We start from the raw sequence: 16,422 nt of genomic DNA, 5'->3' as shown, positions 1-16,422 counted from the left end.
CACTGAAATGCAGTTTAAACATTTTTAAAAGAGTTAAAAGTTAAAAGAGCTCGAGTTCACAATATTCATGTCCGTGTCTATTATTTATTCTGTCGCCGACTAAAACCCTTTAAAATAAAAAAAAAATAATAATAATTTAGAGGGACAAATTTCCTTAAATGCAATTAATCAAGATTAATTAATTACAAAGCCTCTAATTAAATAGATTAATATTTTTAATCAAGTCCCACACCTAGTTTAAATCTAAAATTTAAAAGCTGTAACTTTTGTCTGCCTTAAGTGGGATATTTTATGTGATTTATTTCATTAAATATCATTGTCATGCTGTTTAAAGACACTTGCTGCCAAGCAGGCTGCATGTTTGACAATGCATTAATACCAATTACCCAATGAAGTCCTGTTTTTCCATGTTTAGCTATTATTAATAGACAGCAAACACAGAGAACAGACAGGAGAGAGAGAGAGAGAGAGAATGATGCAGGAAATAGTCTGGGATGAAACCAAACCCAGGCTGCTGCAACCTTTCAGAACCTGGATTGCTTGCCCATTCCAGTGAGCTATACACCACACCAATGATGTAAGTGAGTGAGTGAATGAAGGTGTGATGAATACAGTGATTTCGTGGAAGAAAACAAATCAAACTGCAACTAAAATCAAAAATCCAAAAGAAAAATCCAAAGGAGGAGCCCCACACAGCAACCTACTTCTAAGGTGTTTTTATGGAGCACTGCCACACTGACCACCACTGCTGATTTTGCACAGATTTCACCTCCTCTGCAGGATCTGCAAGACACAGCAGCCTAACAAACAGACAGATAGGAAGGTAAGGTGCAGAGGGTCGTCACAATCACCAAGTGCAAGAGTAAAGTACCTCAGCTCCACTTTGAATATTTCAGTACACATGTGGACACACATGCTTGCGCGCGCACACACACAGCTCAAATTCAAATAAAACAGATACAGAGAGCATGGCATAAACTAATATCCTTCTCTATGACACTGTGATTGGATATTATTATTATATCTCTTTGCTCCAAGCTTTCACACAGAAATGAATTTAATAGGGTTTTTTTCTGTTTCTTTTTAATTTTCATTTATTTATTTATTTTCTTTTTTGCTGCTTATCCCTGGCTTCATAACAGAAGACTGACATTAAAGGGGCACGGCTGAAATTAACTTGTGTGTTTGAGGTGGGGTGGGGTTTCCATTTCAGTCTGCAGGCTTATTTTGATGATACTGGAATGAGAGAAAGAAAACATTTACTCAAAGGGTCCTATCAAATATCTTCCATTTCTTCCTTTACACACCTATGTCAAGGGGGCCCGGAGGCCAGTACGTGGGAGGGGACTCAAATGTGGAAACCTAATGGAACAGCGTTAAGATTTTAACAAGCTTCACTGTGAAAACAGAAACTGGAAATGACAACAAGAGGATACGCAGTGTTGAGTCTCTGACGTGGAGGCACTAGAACAGAGGGAGAGTTTGGTTAGGTTCTGAGAGTGAGGAGTTAATGAGGGGAGGAGAGAGGAATACTGATTCTGTGGGCTTACTTGCAGGCAGAGGTTGTGAGGCTTTGGGGAATGCAACCCAGTGAGCGTCCGAGAGGTGAGTGAGTGAATGCGGTTCCAACCAAGTGGGTTGCAGAGAGGTGCAGAGAATCTTGACAAGGAGACCAGCATCCAGGTAATTAAGCTGCAGGGGAGTGAAGCGGTGACTTGATGAGGAAACTGGAGACACAAGGAGACTGAGGTAAGTACAGAGCATGAACATGTAAACAAGAAGCAATGAGGCCTGGTTACCACCATGCGGCAGCTGACAAACTGGAATAGATGACTGCACTGATCTTAAATACAGCCTTGCTGAATGTTGTGAGTGGATGACAGGTGAGGAACCAGGGTTTTGTCAAGAAGGTGGACGGAGCTAAACACAGGAAGGCAGTGGAAAAACACCAGATGCTCACTTGGATCCTGGCAACCTAATTCTTGATTAAATATGCATTTGTAGTGAATACTGCTGTGCTGTTTCTAAAACAAATGGTTCTGCTTCATTTTTCTGCATTTTTCTGTCACTGTCCGCATATCTATCAAACCCTCCTGCTGAGTTGTACATAACTCTAAAAAGCCAGAACTCCCATGGCTCCCTTTCTCCTAAGCTGATGTCCATGACTACAGCTGGTTGGCATACTGAAAGAGCAAGAGGCTTTAAAAGTGAGTGGTAGACTGATGGAGAGACACAAAAAGGAAACAAATCCTTGCCTAGGGTATAGGGTTGAATGTTTCCATGTCTAAAATTAACTTCAATCTTCAGTATGCACCATGATAGGGAACGCATTATTAATCAGGTTGACATACACAGATGCGGCCTGTGTCTGTGCCTCAGTCTGTTGTGCCAAGACATTGCATCAGAGTCCCAGTAAGCCTTTGTTTATTGTTAATCCAACTGCACATAACATGCTATAAATAACATGAAACCATGCACACACACACACACACACACACACACACACACACACGTATACAGGGGGCGTACACAAACATGTGCTCAAACCACACACTATTAAAAGTTCCAAAGGGGTTTAGATTTCTCTCTAGCTTTGACCACGGGAGTGGGAAAAAAAAGCAAAGATGCCCCCCCCCCTTCAAAAAAAAAAAGAAATGACAGGTATAATAAGCAGACAGCGGTGTAAGAAAGAAACAAGGAACAGACACAGGAAGTGGTATAATGAGAATTAAGGAGGCTCTGCGTGACTACATAGAATGATCAAATTAAGTTTCCATGGAGTTCATTAAAAAAAATATATATATATCCATGTCCAGAATGATAATTATCAGGGCTGGATTTCCCTCTGGGTTATGCTTGGCACCATGCCTAATTCAGGTTTGTTAACAATTACAGATATATTTGTTTTCTTTTCTTTTTTTTAAAGCAACAGTAACATAACAGTCATAAAAGACAATTCCTTAATTTCATTTTTAGTGCCCTTTTTCCTTAATTTTCATTTTTAGTGCATTCAATACATCCAAGAGTTTACACAAAAATGTATTCCAGGTTTAATTATGCATTAATCTTCTTATTTACAGTTTCTTAGATCCATTTTCTGCATGCATTACTGTATTAACCTTGAGAAAGACAGTGTTTCAGAGCAACCTTACATTATAAACCGACGTTTCTTTCGTTTTGTATATTTGTCAGTTACATTTTATTTGGGTTTCTTTTCTAGCTATTTATTTGTGTTTTGCTATTTATTCTAAATGCTGCTAGCAGGGAGTTGCTTCTAATTTTGTTGAACATCTGAAGTTTAATGACAATACAAAGATTCTGATTGTGATATAAATAAAGGGATGTGTCATTATGAAAAGAAACAGCCCATATATATATATATATATATATATATATATATATATATATATATATACACATATATATATACATATATTTATATGTGTGTGTGTGTGTGTGTGTAAATAAATTGTTGTAAATCATTAATAAATAAAAAATAACAATGCTACAGCAAGAGTGCATTTTATACATTAATATCACACCAGCACTCACAAATCGTTACAATCATAATACTGCAAATCAAACTTTCCTTTTCCTCTTCAAGAAAATGTATTTTCTAAAGATAATAAAACTGAAGACTTTATTCACAAAATTTTGCTCTTCACTCAGTCTTTATTATCATTCATAATATGGATGGCAATGTTTTTGTCTTTTACTATTATTAATTGTATTCAGGGACAGGTATTACTGTGTTGTTTTATATAAAATACAAGTAGTACAAGCAGCAGTAGTAGTGGGTGGTGCACTGGGCCGGCCCAGGGAACACTGGACAGAGGTTGTCCATGTTTTCATCCTATCAGTGCCGTGCCCTCCTCACTCACTCCAGACAGACACAAACTGCTAGCTGACAAGGTAAGACATCACTAAAGCTTTTATAAACTGGCACTGGCGGATTTAATTCTTGCAGTCATTTATAATAATCTCTGCATGAGCGCTTGTGTCCCCATTGCGCGCATCAAACCAGCTGTGCGCGATTTTCACTCTAACCTCGCTTAGTCTGTGCCTTTTCAGTAAGGCGGCTTCACACATGATCTGTTACTTGCACTTTTTATACTCGCCAACAGCTTCAGTATTTCTGAATATCCGAGGATTAAAGACGCTTTTAAAGTGACACTCTGATAGCGGGAATGATCCCCTCTCTCGCTCTCCCTCTCTTTCTCTCTCTCTTTCACACACGCGCGCGCACACACACACACACACACACACACACGCACATACACACCCACGGTCTCTGCGCAATATATCCACACACATCGACCCACCCTAAACTTTCTATGACCTGAAGACAAGCTGTTTTAGTTAACAGAGGCATGCTTGATTGACTTTCAATAGTATCTGGAATGCTGGTGTGTTTATCTGCATATGTTTTTTTGGTTTTTTTAGTGTCTACAAAGTCTTACTTATACTACAATGCTTATTGCACTTAAAAAGTTAAAGTTAGGGCCATATTGTAGTGTTCTGGCAGGATCAGTTTTTGTATTAGCATTTGTTTGTATGTATGTGAAATACTTGAATGTAATATGCCTTTATTTTTCTATCCTCAGGATTTTCCATGGCTGCAAACTCTCAGTGTGTACTTCTTGTTATATTGCTTAATTTTCTGACATTATCACTTGGCACTCAAGATGACCTTGTGATCAGTACAAGCGATGGGAAAATTCAAGGGAAATTGCTTTCTGTGCTGGGTTCGGATGTTAGAGCCTTTCTTGGAATTCCCTATGGAAAACCACCTGTTGGGAAATTAAGATTCAGAGCGCCAGAGCCAGTAGAGAAATGGGATGGTGTGAAGGATGCTACCAACTTTCCAAATTCCTGCTACCAAATGCCTGATACAGCCTTTCCTGGTAAGACTCACGTTAACACAAGTGGGTACAATGCATGCAGACTGTATAATGGATAGTGCATATCTGTACACTTACATACATATAGCCACTACATAATATGAAATATTCAAAGGACTAAACAAAATCCAAACATAGTTTTAAATAAATATTTTCAACATATTTCACATTGCTGTTATTTATATGTTATGTACACATGTTTTATCTAAACAATAACCAGAGAAAAGAGTTACATTACTATAAATAAATGAATAATATTATTTTATAATTTATTTAAAAATAAAACCTGCATTTGAGGGTAAATCAGAAGAAAAATATTTATCATACCCGATAGCACTAATTCAGCACTTGTTTGACTGATAAGTAATCTTCATTTTTTTTCTTTTTAGAGAGAGAGAGTTAGGATTGCAATCCACTTTAGACTGTTTTTTAAAAAACATTTTATGTTACCTAAACGCTAGCTTATAAAGGGTAGCATTTTGCTCTCGGACAGTTTTGTGATGCAGAGTTCTTTTGCACTGTATTCATTTCAGAGTAATGTTTTAGTGGGGAGTGGCAGTTAGGAAACATGATCTCATTCGTAGTGTACGCCTTCCCTTTCCCAACTAAACACTTTTTTTAATTGCAAAAGTAAATCTTGGACATGACCCATAAATGTTAAGCAATTTTTTTTTGTATTATTATTTTCTAGACTGATAAAGAATGTGTCTCTTACACATTACACTTTCATATATTCCTTAACACGAATACACAAGTCAAATTTTTCAAAAGCCTTTCCCCTCACTCAAGAGAATTACTGCGGTTGAGCTGGCTGTATTTATAGATGAAGCCACCTGTCGGAGATTGTTGGACTACTGCAACGGATACCAGACATATTTCAATGTAATAAGCACACTCACTTCATTTACATATGACATCCGAGATAGAAATGAACCTAACTCACTGTTATCAGGTTGTTGTCAGTGACTCTCATTCTAGAGAAAAACAACCATACAACTGTACACAGTACATTAATGATAAATTCAAGTTCATTTTTCTTCAAGCTAATAAAATGAAATGGACCGATGAATAAATGAATTTGAACTTGTAGATTGCAGTAATGTTGTCCCAATCAGGCTCTTTAAAATTATATAATTATACTACTGCTGTTATCTAACAAAATTCTTTCCAGGGTTCAAAGGTGTAGAAATGTGGAACCCAAACACTCCTCTGAATGAGGACTGTCTGTACCTAAATGTCTGGTCGCCACGTTTCAACAAAACGCAGCCTGCACCACTTGCCCCTGTCTTTGTCTGGATTCATGGTGGTGGCTTCATCTCAGGAACATCGTCATTGGACATTTACGACGGCCGTTTCCTGAGTAAATCTGAAAGTGTTGTTGTGGTATCAATGAATTACAGGTAAGAGGTAATAAATACTAATAGTAATTAAATATAGTTATTATATATAACTAGAAACTCTACACTTTTATACAAGAAAATAAAATTGAGTATGACAAATCTGGGTGATATTCTTTTTAGAATAATAAGAGTAAGCAATATTGTGATTTAGCTTCAGTCATACATTGTCAGTATGCCTTATTGTTGTGGTCATCAATAACAGATTGGGAGCATTTGGTTTCCTGTCTCTTCCCGACAACACAAATATCCAGGGTAATGCAGGCCTTTTGGACCAGCGCTTGGCTCTTAAATGGGTTGCAAATAATATTGCAGTTTTTGGTGGTGATCCTTCGAAGGTAAATGCCTTAATTCTAGAAAGGTTTTTCACATGTTGAAACAATTTTAATTTGGCATTGTTTCCAGGTTACTCTGTTCGGAGAAAGTGCTGGGTCTGCATCTGTTGGCTTCCAGCTGCTCTCGCCGGGCAGCCAGGATCTTTTTCAAAGGGCTGTGATGCAGAGTGGGTCCCCCAATGCATACTGGGGCACAATTAGTCAGACTGAGGCCTGGGACAGGTAGTATACATTTTTTTATCATCTTTGTCTTGAGACAACTTGGTTGACTTAACCCTTGTATCTAGACTGACAAAATGACAAGTGTATTAAAAAGTCTGAAGATTTCCAGAGGCTGAAACCTGATGACTTTGCCTTTAGCTCCAACAGTAGGTCGACATTTTCATTCATCCTCTGTCCATATAGGTACCGTTAGGATTTTATCAATACCAATATTGAAACTGATATTACTTACAAATATTAATACATCCTGATATTCTGATATTATTTCTGATACTACCCTCCAGAGTTTAGTGTAAAAAGAATACACAGCAGTGGCTATAGCTAATTCTGAAGTGTTGGCTAGCACACCAATGGTGTTTTTCATTGCAGTTTTATACTAACCAGGTATCGAGGTGTTTAGTTTTGTGCTTCAGGTCAATGGCTGTGGTGATCCCACACAGTTAAAAATATCCTACTAGAGTGAGGGCTTGGCTGTTGTCCCAGGCTGCAGCTAAGTTTACAAGGATCTGCCAAATTTGAAGATACTTACACACAGTAGTCTTTCTGTATACAGACACGTTTAATTTTAACAATTCTTAGCAATCAGGTTAACAGACTAACAAGAACATTGTGGCTTTGTAATAGATAAAAACATATATTATTTTTTGTCAAAAAAGGCTTTGATCACAGTAAAAATAAATAAATAATAATGTGTGTGTGTGTGTGTGTGTGTGAGTGGATATATATTTTCATTCAGTTATATATATTTATCTACTACAAAAAAACATGATTTTTGACTTCAATATTCAGTTCCAAAATCTACATTTGACTTTCATACTGTCTGTGAGATCATATTGCATTGATCTACATAATTAAAGCCAGATATAAAAGTTTGGTTCTATGAGTTCTTCCTTATTTTTTTCTTTTTCTTTTTCAATATTTAGGTCTCTTATGCTGGCAAAACTGGTGGATTGTCCCTCATCTCCTGCAGCTCGTCTAGAAGCTTGTCTGCAGCAGGCTGATCCTCAAAAAGTCTCAACCAAGCAATTTGAGGTTCTCACTCAATCGTCGCTATTAAGTCTTCCCTTTATGCCTCATGTTGATGGGAACTTCTTACCAGATGCAGTTGATGTGAGTACCCATATTTGGCATTTGGTTGACTTTCTTTAAGAAATATTTTTTTCGCTACATCATGCATCTCCAATAAGTGCAGTTCATACTTAAAATAAGTTCAGTTATAATGGGTTTAAGGCAGTGTTTCCCAACCACTGTGCCGCGGCACATGGGTGTGCTGTGAAAAATGATCAGGTGTGCCGTGGATGATTAACTGGTTCCACCTGAGTAACGGGCAGAACAATTACATTCTCTTCAAATAGAGGGCAATACAACTATCTGCTCTAATTAAATTGGTTGTCAACTGACAGTAAAATAGTAGAAGACGAAGAATAAATGACATAATAGTCATGCTGTGAGTGAGACAACGCAGCACATAATAGCAATAGATAAATATTTGAAAAGAAAAAGTAGTCAATCTGACCTGGATCCTGGAAAAAATTCCTACCCAGATGAGCAAATTTTCCTATATTTGGTGCGCGGGAAAAAATATCAATGTGCTTTCTGTGACATTTTTGTTTGGTGGTGTGCCGTGTGATTTTTATAATGTGAAATATGTGCCGTGGCTCCAAAATGTTGGGAAACACTGGTTTAAGGAAAAAGTTGCATGCAACCAGTCCACATGTTGTCAAAAAAACAAAAACAAAAAAAAAAAACGTTTATACAATCAAAGGGAAGTATACTCTCTTTAATTCTAAGGTTATACATGAAAAAAAAATCACAATTATCTGGTTTTTACCAGATTTTAAAATAAATAAAATACAACCTTAGATGAACTACAGTACATGGCATCTTGCACCGAGTGATTTTTTAGTTATTAAAAACAAAGTTAAAGAAGCAGTGTGTGGAAAAAAAAATATTTAAAAAAAAGTATACACTGTGACTCAGCAGCTTGTAGAACCATTTTCCACAGGAATAACTTGATGTAACTGCTTTATGTACGACTTCATGACTCTTCATCACTTTTGGCCCACTCTTCTTTACAATGTTGCTTCAGTTCATTGAGGTTAATGGACATTTGCTTATGCACAAGTCTCTTGACATCCCACCATAAACACTTGGTCTGGACATTTTTTTTCATTCTGTTGTAGATTTGCTGGTGTGCCTGGGTTAATTGTCCTGTTGCATGACCCACTTTTGCCTAAGGTTAAGCTGTTAGGGAGACTGCTTCACATTTGAGCCTACTATCACAATCCCATCTCCACATTGGTCCTGTCTGTCTAAAGGACATTGTTCCAGAAGTTTTGTGACTTCTTCAGTTGCAATTTTGCAACCTAAGCCATGCTGTCATGTTCACTTTTGAGAGAGAATTTCAGTTGTACTGTCATGAATTTTAATATTTAATATACTAGCAGAGGACTGTTGTAGCTATCTGGCTTTTTATAATTTCTCTGATCATTATGTGGTCTAATGTTGGATCACTTAAGAATCATGGACATCACATTGTTTGGAAATGGCCTTCCCAGACTGATGGGCAGAAACAGTTGATTCCTTGTAATCATGGCTAATATGTTTTCTGTCAACACATACTTGAATGCTCCAGACTATATATATATATATATATATATATATATATATATATATATATATGTACACATACATACATATACATATACAACCTAGTATCACAGCAAAGCGTGTACTAGACAACTAGACATGCTAGTCTATTTCACGCTTTGCCTCTCCAAAATGTGAAATGGCAACGCATGCAGAAGCTGCATTACCAGCAGGGGGAGATAATATGAAGTATATTCCAGAGTTGTTAATTGTCAGAAATGAGTAAGCTAGGTGGCTAATATGTATATATGTAACTGTGTTTAATAATAATGTCTGCTTAAACACCTTCCCTTGATTATTTTCATGTTGGCTTGAAATAAAATATCTCCCTCTGCTGTTACTGTAGCTTGCTGCAACTTCTGCGTGTGGACATGTGTATATATACATATATATATATATATATATATATATATATATATATATATATATATATATATATATATATGTATGTATATATATGTGTGTGTGTGTGTGTGTGTGTGTGTGTGTGTGTGTGTGTGTGTGTGTGTGTGTGTATAAATGTATAAACAAATTAACTGACAAGACAAACAAACAAACATCTGGCTTCACAAAAACCACTAAACAACTTTCTCTCTTCCTTCTGCAGGTACTTCTAAGTACTGGTAACTTTGCAAAGAAAGATGTGATGTTTGGCTTAAATAAGGATGAAGGGACATATTTTGCTGTTTATGCAGTCCCCGGATTTAATATCACCGGTCAGAGTCTCATCACTAGAAATGAATTCTTGGCAGGAGTGACGCTTGCAATGGATACTGCGAGTGATGTCACGAGAGATGCAGCCATTTTCCATTACACGGATTGGACAGATGAGGACAACAGGGTGAAAAACCGTGACTCTGTATGTAGTCTTGTTGGAGATCAAATGTTCATTTGTCCAGTGCTCGACTTTGCTCACAGGTAATGAGCAATTCTTATTGATCATATTTTTTAGTCACAGTTAATAAACTCAAAAATGACTAATTAAAGTCTCAGAATTGTATTGATAGTTGTTTTTTAAGAACATACAGTAGCATGCTAAATCAAACAAGGTGAGATTTGTTCAAGATACTATGGTATAGTAGTATCTTACAGTAACAGTAGTAAAGCAATGGATACATTTAAATGTTAACTTAAAAAAAGGTGCTGCAATGGTGAGATTGTGTGTGAATATTTGTTATGAGACTTTTTCTGGTAAGCACAAGAAAAATGGTTATGGATATATCGGGAATGTTTTTCCATGTATTTTTCATCACTCCACTTTACAACATATGTGCTTAAAAAATCAATATTGGGGCGAATCAAGGTAATATTAAAACTGATTTCTTTTTCTTTTACGCAATGGTAAGAATAAGATCAAAGGTATCAATCCATATGCGACAGGTCAGATAGCACACTGAAATAAAAAGGTGGTCACAGAAGAAGATAGATAAGACTGATGTCAAGACACAAAAACTCCACACAGTCCATGAAGGGTTCCATCCACAGTGACTAGAAAAAGCCAGCTTAATGGACAACACAGAGGCTCTGATCATGCCAGCAGAACAAGGCCTAAGTAGTCAAGACCGAGGTCCTTTGGGACTTTGACTTCCACATTGACAAGCAGCTGCTGGCCAGCCAACCAGACATAGTTATGGCTGACAAAAAGAAGAAGACCACAGTTGTAATAGATGGGGCAGGCTGAAGGGCAGGATGGCAGACCGCTGGGCAGCACAGGACTTCAGAACCCTGGGACTGATGTGATCAAGGTCTGCAGCTTTGCCTTGATGAAGTCATTGTGGTGGTGTAGTTAGATTGGTGCTTTGAAGAGATCAACAGAGGTCTAGTACTCAGCCTGTTGTAAAACACATGTAGCTCATTGACTGTATCCATGCTGCCCTCCTGCTGCTGTTGATCTCTTTGATTGAGGCCAGTGATCAGCTGCATCCCTCTCTACAATTGTTTGAAATTATTCAACTGGAGTTTGGTTTCCAGCTTCTCTCTGTAGGTATCTTTACACTTTCTCAGCCCTGTCTTTAGGTCATGGTGTAGGTTTCTCAACTTGTCCTTGTTCCCAGGCCTGAAGATCCTCTACTTTTCATTCAGCATGTCCCAGTATGTAGTCTCACTGGCTCCCTGACTCCAGACTTCTTCTCACAGGCTTGGTGGCAACAGGAAGTCTTAGAACTGCAAGAACATACTGAGATGTTAACAGGACCTGGTTTTGGTCTGATCTGCATAATTGGTGAGGGCAGTGGCTTTGTATACATCCTGCATGTTTGCGTGCAGAAGATCAAAAGTTTTATTTTTCCATGTTTTGCGGACCAGATACTGCTGTAAAGTTGGCATAGTGGAGGCTAGACAGAAATGGTTGAAACCGCCAGTGATGGTGATGAAAGGCTGTGGGGGTTTATACTTTAGGTCAGTGAAAGTCCCGTGTGTGATGTTACATGCTGCTGACCCATCAGCTGCTACATAAACACGTATTAATATAGCGGAGAATTCTCATCGTAGATAATATGAGCAGTACTGTAAGCTAAAAGTGCAATGTCTGGCAAGCAGAGAGATTCCTTCAAAATAACATGTCCTGGATTGCATCACCATTTATTAACAAACACTGCAATCTCGCCATCTTTTCTTCTTATTGCTCAGCTTGGCGTCTTTGTCAGCCAAACTATGAAAAAGTCAGATACTGTGGTGGTGTGGTCCAGGTACCTTTGTAAAGCATAATACACTGCGCTCCCGATACTGCCGATTACTCTGATGCTTTACCAGTTATCCACTTTTTTAGTCAGAGACCTCACATTCCCTATGATGACCGGTGGAAAGGAGGGTTTATGTTTCCTTCTCCTTGATTATATTCTTACTCTGGCCTGGCACCGATTACGTCACCTTTTGAGTTCCTGCAGGATGACCAGTCTGGCTACAGGCAGCAGTGTTGTGTTTTTGAAAGTGCCAGATCCTGAGTGTGAGAGTGCCAGGTCCTGAGTGTATAGAAACACAGAGCCATTCCACTCAGAGTTACCCCTCATCATGACAAATGTAAAAAGACAGTGAGGACCATAAAATTACAAAAAAGATGACTAAGGTCCATAGTTTGTAAAAACTGAAATCTGAAAAAAAAAAGACAAAATTATCCACAACTATAAAGAAACTATGAATAAAACCGCAAAACACACTTAACTACGGAAGCTGCTGCAAGACTCAACTCTTATGTTCTTGCAATTATTGCAAACAAATCCTGACAAAACACTGACAAATAGAGCTGGTTTAAAGAAATGCCACCTTACTAATAGTTGAAAACTGCAAACCAGTATAAAAATGACAATTACCAACACTAACAATGTTTCTGGATTTTTTTGTGTTTTTTCCTCAGTTTGTATGAATCACTTTATTTATTTTTCTGTTATGTTTCATCCATCTTGAGCTAACCTGTTATAATATAATAATATCTCTCTGTTATTTACACTTTGCAGGCTCTCTCAACATGGTGGTAAGCCTTTTGTATATTTATTTGATCACCACTCATCAATCAATCCCTGGCCAGAGTGGATGGGTGCTATGCATGGGTATGAGATAGAATTTGTATTCGGAATGCCTCTGAATGCATCTCTGGGATACACAAAGGAGGAAGTTAATATGACCAAGAAGTTTATGAAACATTGGGCCAACTTTGCTCGTACAGGGTAAGGATAACCAGATGGTCAGACACTCACTCGACTAGTGTGAAGACCCTGATGATTCTTAGAACTGATTTATTGTCTGTTTCAGAAATCCAGGCCTTGAGGGAGCTAAGTGGCCCGTGTTTACTGTTCAAGAGCAGAAGTATGTCACACTGAATTATAAACATCCAGAAGAAAAGACAATGATGAAAGCCAAAGAATGTCAGCTCTGGAGCAAATTTATCCCAAAAGTCCAAAGCGTGTCAGGTTGGATACACAAACACACATACATGCATGACACATATATAAAGATCACTCTATATATAGTCTAAATGAAAGTATATTTTCTTTAAATTCGGCAGGTTTAAAATGAATCTTAAATATAAGCTCAGATGAAGCAAAAAAAAATTACGCATTCCACAGTGTCATTATTTACTTAAAAAAAAAAATTAAGCCGTCTCTGAAAAAGTAAGTGCTTCTGTAGGAATAAAGAGGGTGATCTACAGTCAGGTGTTGCTACTCAGATCTATTTGATTAACTGGTCACCACCAAGTGTGAACGCGTATAATAACTGAAATGTTGCCAGTTTGCTGGTCTGGAGGATTTGAGGAAAATACATCAGCCATCTCTTAGAAGAAACAATTGTTGCTGGGATATAGGGCTATTTCCAAAGAATTTAAGTCCTTCAATTATTAACCAGTGGAAAACATTAAAGACAGTTGCCAAGCACACCAGGAATGGATGTCTCAGCAAATTCAGAGAAATTCCAAAAACTCTGCAGGTAGATCTCAGATTCTACAAGCATAAATGTTAAAGTTCATGACACTATAACTAGAAAAAGACAGAATAAGTATGGCGTGTTTGGAAAGGTTGTTAGGAGAAAGTCTCTTGTCTCTAGAGTTGGGAAGTGATGAAGTACAAATGCTTTGTAACTGTTTCCAGATATCGGTAAATTACTTAAATATTAATTTTTCTGACCAAATTTTACATTGTTTCAGAAATATCTGGATCTTTACTCTAGTTTTCACTTAAGGTTCAACACGTTTGAGGGAAGTTTTTACTTCCCTGCCCTGCGAACCAAAACTTATTTGTGCTTAAATGGAGGGAACAATATTGAGCCAGCTATATTGGTGTGTTTATCACAAGAGCTTGTCACATACAAAGACATGAAAAGTCCAAAAAATATAATTTAAGCATCATTTACAGCACTGTACTCAGGGGGTTAAATCGGGCCAGAATGATTTTATTGCACTTTTGGTGCAGATGTCATGAATTGTAGCACTGTACCTAGCACTAGAGAAGAGGAGAGAGCATAAAGATTTTAATGCTTTTTTAAGTGGCAGCTAATTTCAAAAGTTTTTATAAGCTTCACAAATATCAGCAAACACACAAACTATTTATGTGCACAGTTTGTCTGTTAGCTAAAGTTACAGCTAATGTCCTTGAAATAGCTACTTTTTTTCTTTGCATTGTACTTCTGCTAAGGTAGAACTTTCTGTATTTTTTCACCTCTGCTTATTTTAAAAAACGAACCCTAATGAACTGAAGCGAGACTGTAAAGAAGAGTGCACCAAAATTCATCCACAACAATGTGAGAGGCTGATAAAGTCAAATAGAAAATGATCACTTCAAATTATTGCTTCTAAAGTTGGTTCTGGAAGCTATTGAAAAATGTCACTCTTAGTTTTTCATAGCCTTTTTTTGCATTTTGTCTTAGTTTTTGTTAAATAATGACACTAATGTCCACCACATTCTTTCTCTCAGTTTCTGTTTTCCCAATTTTAACATCCTGTAAGGACTAGATACTTTTTCATTATATCTTAATATGTAACACTTTAGAAGATAGAGAGTGTACATTTGTTAACCATTACTGTAGTTATCTGTAGTAGGAGGCATTACATCAGGTTTTGTTAGGAAGGCGTTTAGCTTGTGGAGGAGAGTTTTATTCTGTCTTGCTCCCCTTGTGTTTCACCTAAGTTTTGGAGGTCTAAGTGGGAGGAGAGGAGGGTCAGTCATCACTTCTCTGAGCATAGATCACACAAGGGTGAATAATACTGATACACCTCCACAATTAAACTTACTGTGTAATCATACACCACATAGCAGGACGATTAAATATTTTTTTATTGGAAAAATGAAAGGACAAAAACAAAGAGAAACATCTAACAGTACACACACACACACACACACGTAAACTAAAGGCGAAAGATTCTTTGTGAAATAACATCATCATGATGTTCTTGTGCTTTTTTCTCCACAGATAAACTGGTGTCTTGTCATAATGCAAGTGGGATTATACTCCGCTGTAATTATTTGTTCCTGCTCATTTTATTGGTTATAACTTTAACCTACTGATGGACTGAAGAGGCCCGTCTTCTACAAAGTTGGGCTATTTATGTAAATTTACCAGACATAAAGGAGACATGGCGTGTGTCAGTGCCTGTTGTGCCAATATATTGTATCAGAGTCCAAGTAAAGCATTGTTAATTGTTAATCCAACTGTGCATAACATGTATTTAAAAAAAAGATGAACAAGGATGTAAACACAAAGTCACAAAAGGATGGTAAAAGTCAGGCCTAGATTTCCCTTTGAATTACACTTGGTAACACACCTAATTCAAATTGCTTAACAATTACAGATAGAGTTGCTCTTTCTAAAGCAATAGAAACATAATCATCAATCGAAATTATCACTGTATTTAACGAAGAATGTATTCCTCTTTCAGTTATACATAATTTTTTTGTCTGCATGCACTGTTGTATTTACCCTCAGACAGTGAATTCTCAGTAACTCAGTGATGTCAATAAAGTGTTGAACTGTTATAAAGAAAAAACTTTTGACATTTAAACAATTGTTTGCAGAAAATCTCATCATTCGATGTGAACAGGATGAACATATGGATATGGTACATATGTCCAATAGAGGATGCTGACAGCTAATGTCAGCAGGTTGAAGGATGACCCTGTGACCCTTTACCACTGGTCTTCCAGTTCAAAATAATGTCCGGGGCCTGCACCGGAGTGCATGGACTGTACAGGCAGTCGACCTTTGACATGGGGCATTGGGCTCAAGTCGTTTAACTATTCCATTAAAAAAAAAAAAAACATTTAACAATAAATTAATACAAATATTATATATATTTGCACTCACACATACTATGTCCAGAGGTTATAAACTAAAATGTGCAAGAGTGCCTATTTACAGTTTTAAAGAGTACAACAAGCGTACAATTGTACAATTATTAAACCTAGTATGGGCCTGTTTGATTTGTTGTGTACC

The 16,422-nt window shown here is 37.2% G+C and overlaps 1 protein-coding gene across 2 annotated transcripts; it reads left to right on the top strand.

Annotated features, from left to right (window-relative positions):
- The first annotated feature begins 3,843 nt into the window (after nt 1-3,843).
- Nucleotides 3,844-16,000, top strand: LOC146374028 (acetylcholinesterase-like). 2 transcript variants are annotated; one of them, XM_084951336.1, is made up of 10 exons: nt 3,844-3,912; nt 4,605-4,904; nt 6,073-6,301; nt 6,504-6,636; nt 6,704-6,855; nt 7,779-7,965; nt 10,112-10,422; nt 12,957-13,166; nt 13,252-13,409; nt 15,403-16,000. In XM_084951336.1, exons 2-10 carry the CDS (start codon nt 4,613-4,615, stop codon nt 15,495-15,497), a joined length of 1,767 nt encoding a protein of 588 aa, XP_084807462.1. In that variant the 5' UTR covers nt 3,844-3,912; nt 4,605-4,612; the 3' UTR covers nt 15,498-16,000. The 2 variants fall into 2 exon arrangements, with proteins under 2 accessions (XP_084807462.1, XP_084807463.1); XM_084951337.1 differs by lacking the exon at nt 3,844-3,912 and adding an exon at nt 4,134-4,406.
- Nucleotides 16,001-16,422: the final 422 nt, after the last annotated feature.

Source organism: Perissodus microlepis, chromosome 14 (assembly GCF_051167445.1).
Source record: "Perissodus microlepis isolate ML-2025 ecotype Zambia chromosome 14, ASM5116744v1, whole genome shotgun sequence".
Classification (NCBI taxonomy): domain Eukaryota; kingdom Metazoa; phylum Chordata; class Actinopteri; order Cichliformes; family Cichlidae; genus Perissodus; species Perissodus microlepis.
The sequence above is the reverse complement of the archived record's forward strand: the minus strand, read 5'-3'. Positions and strand labels throughout refer to the sequence as shown.

Excerpts from the sequence above, each read along its gene's own strand:
- LOC146374028 (XM_084951336.1), top strand. The coding sequence starts at position 4,613 with ATGGCTGCAAACTCTCAGTGTGTACTTCTTGTTATATTGCTTAATTTT. Across the intron at positions 4,905-6,072 it reads GCCTGATACAGCCTTTCCTG|GGTTCAAAGGTGTAGAAATG; the intron begins GTAAGACTCACG and ends AATTCTTTCCAG. Across the intron at positions 6,302-6,503 it reads GTGGTATCAATGAATTACAG|ATTGGGAGCATTTGGTTTCC; the intron begins GTAAGAGGTAAT and ends CATCAATAACAG.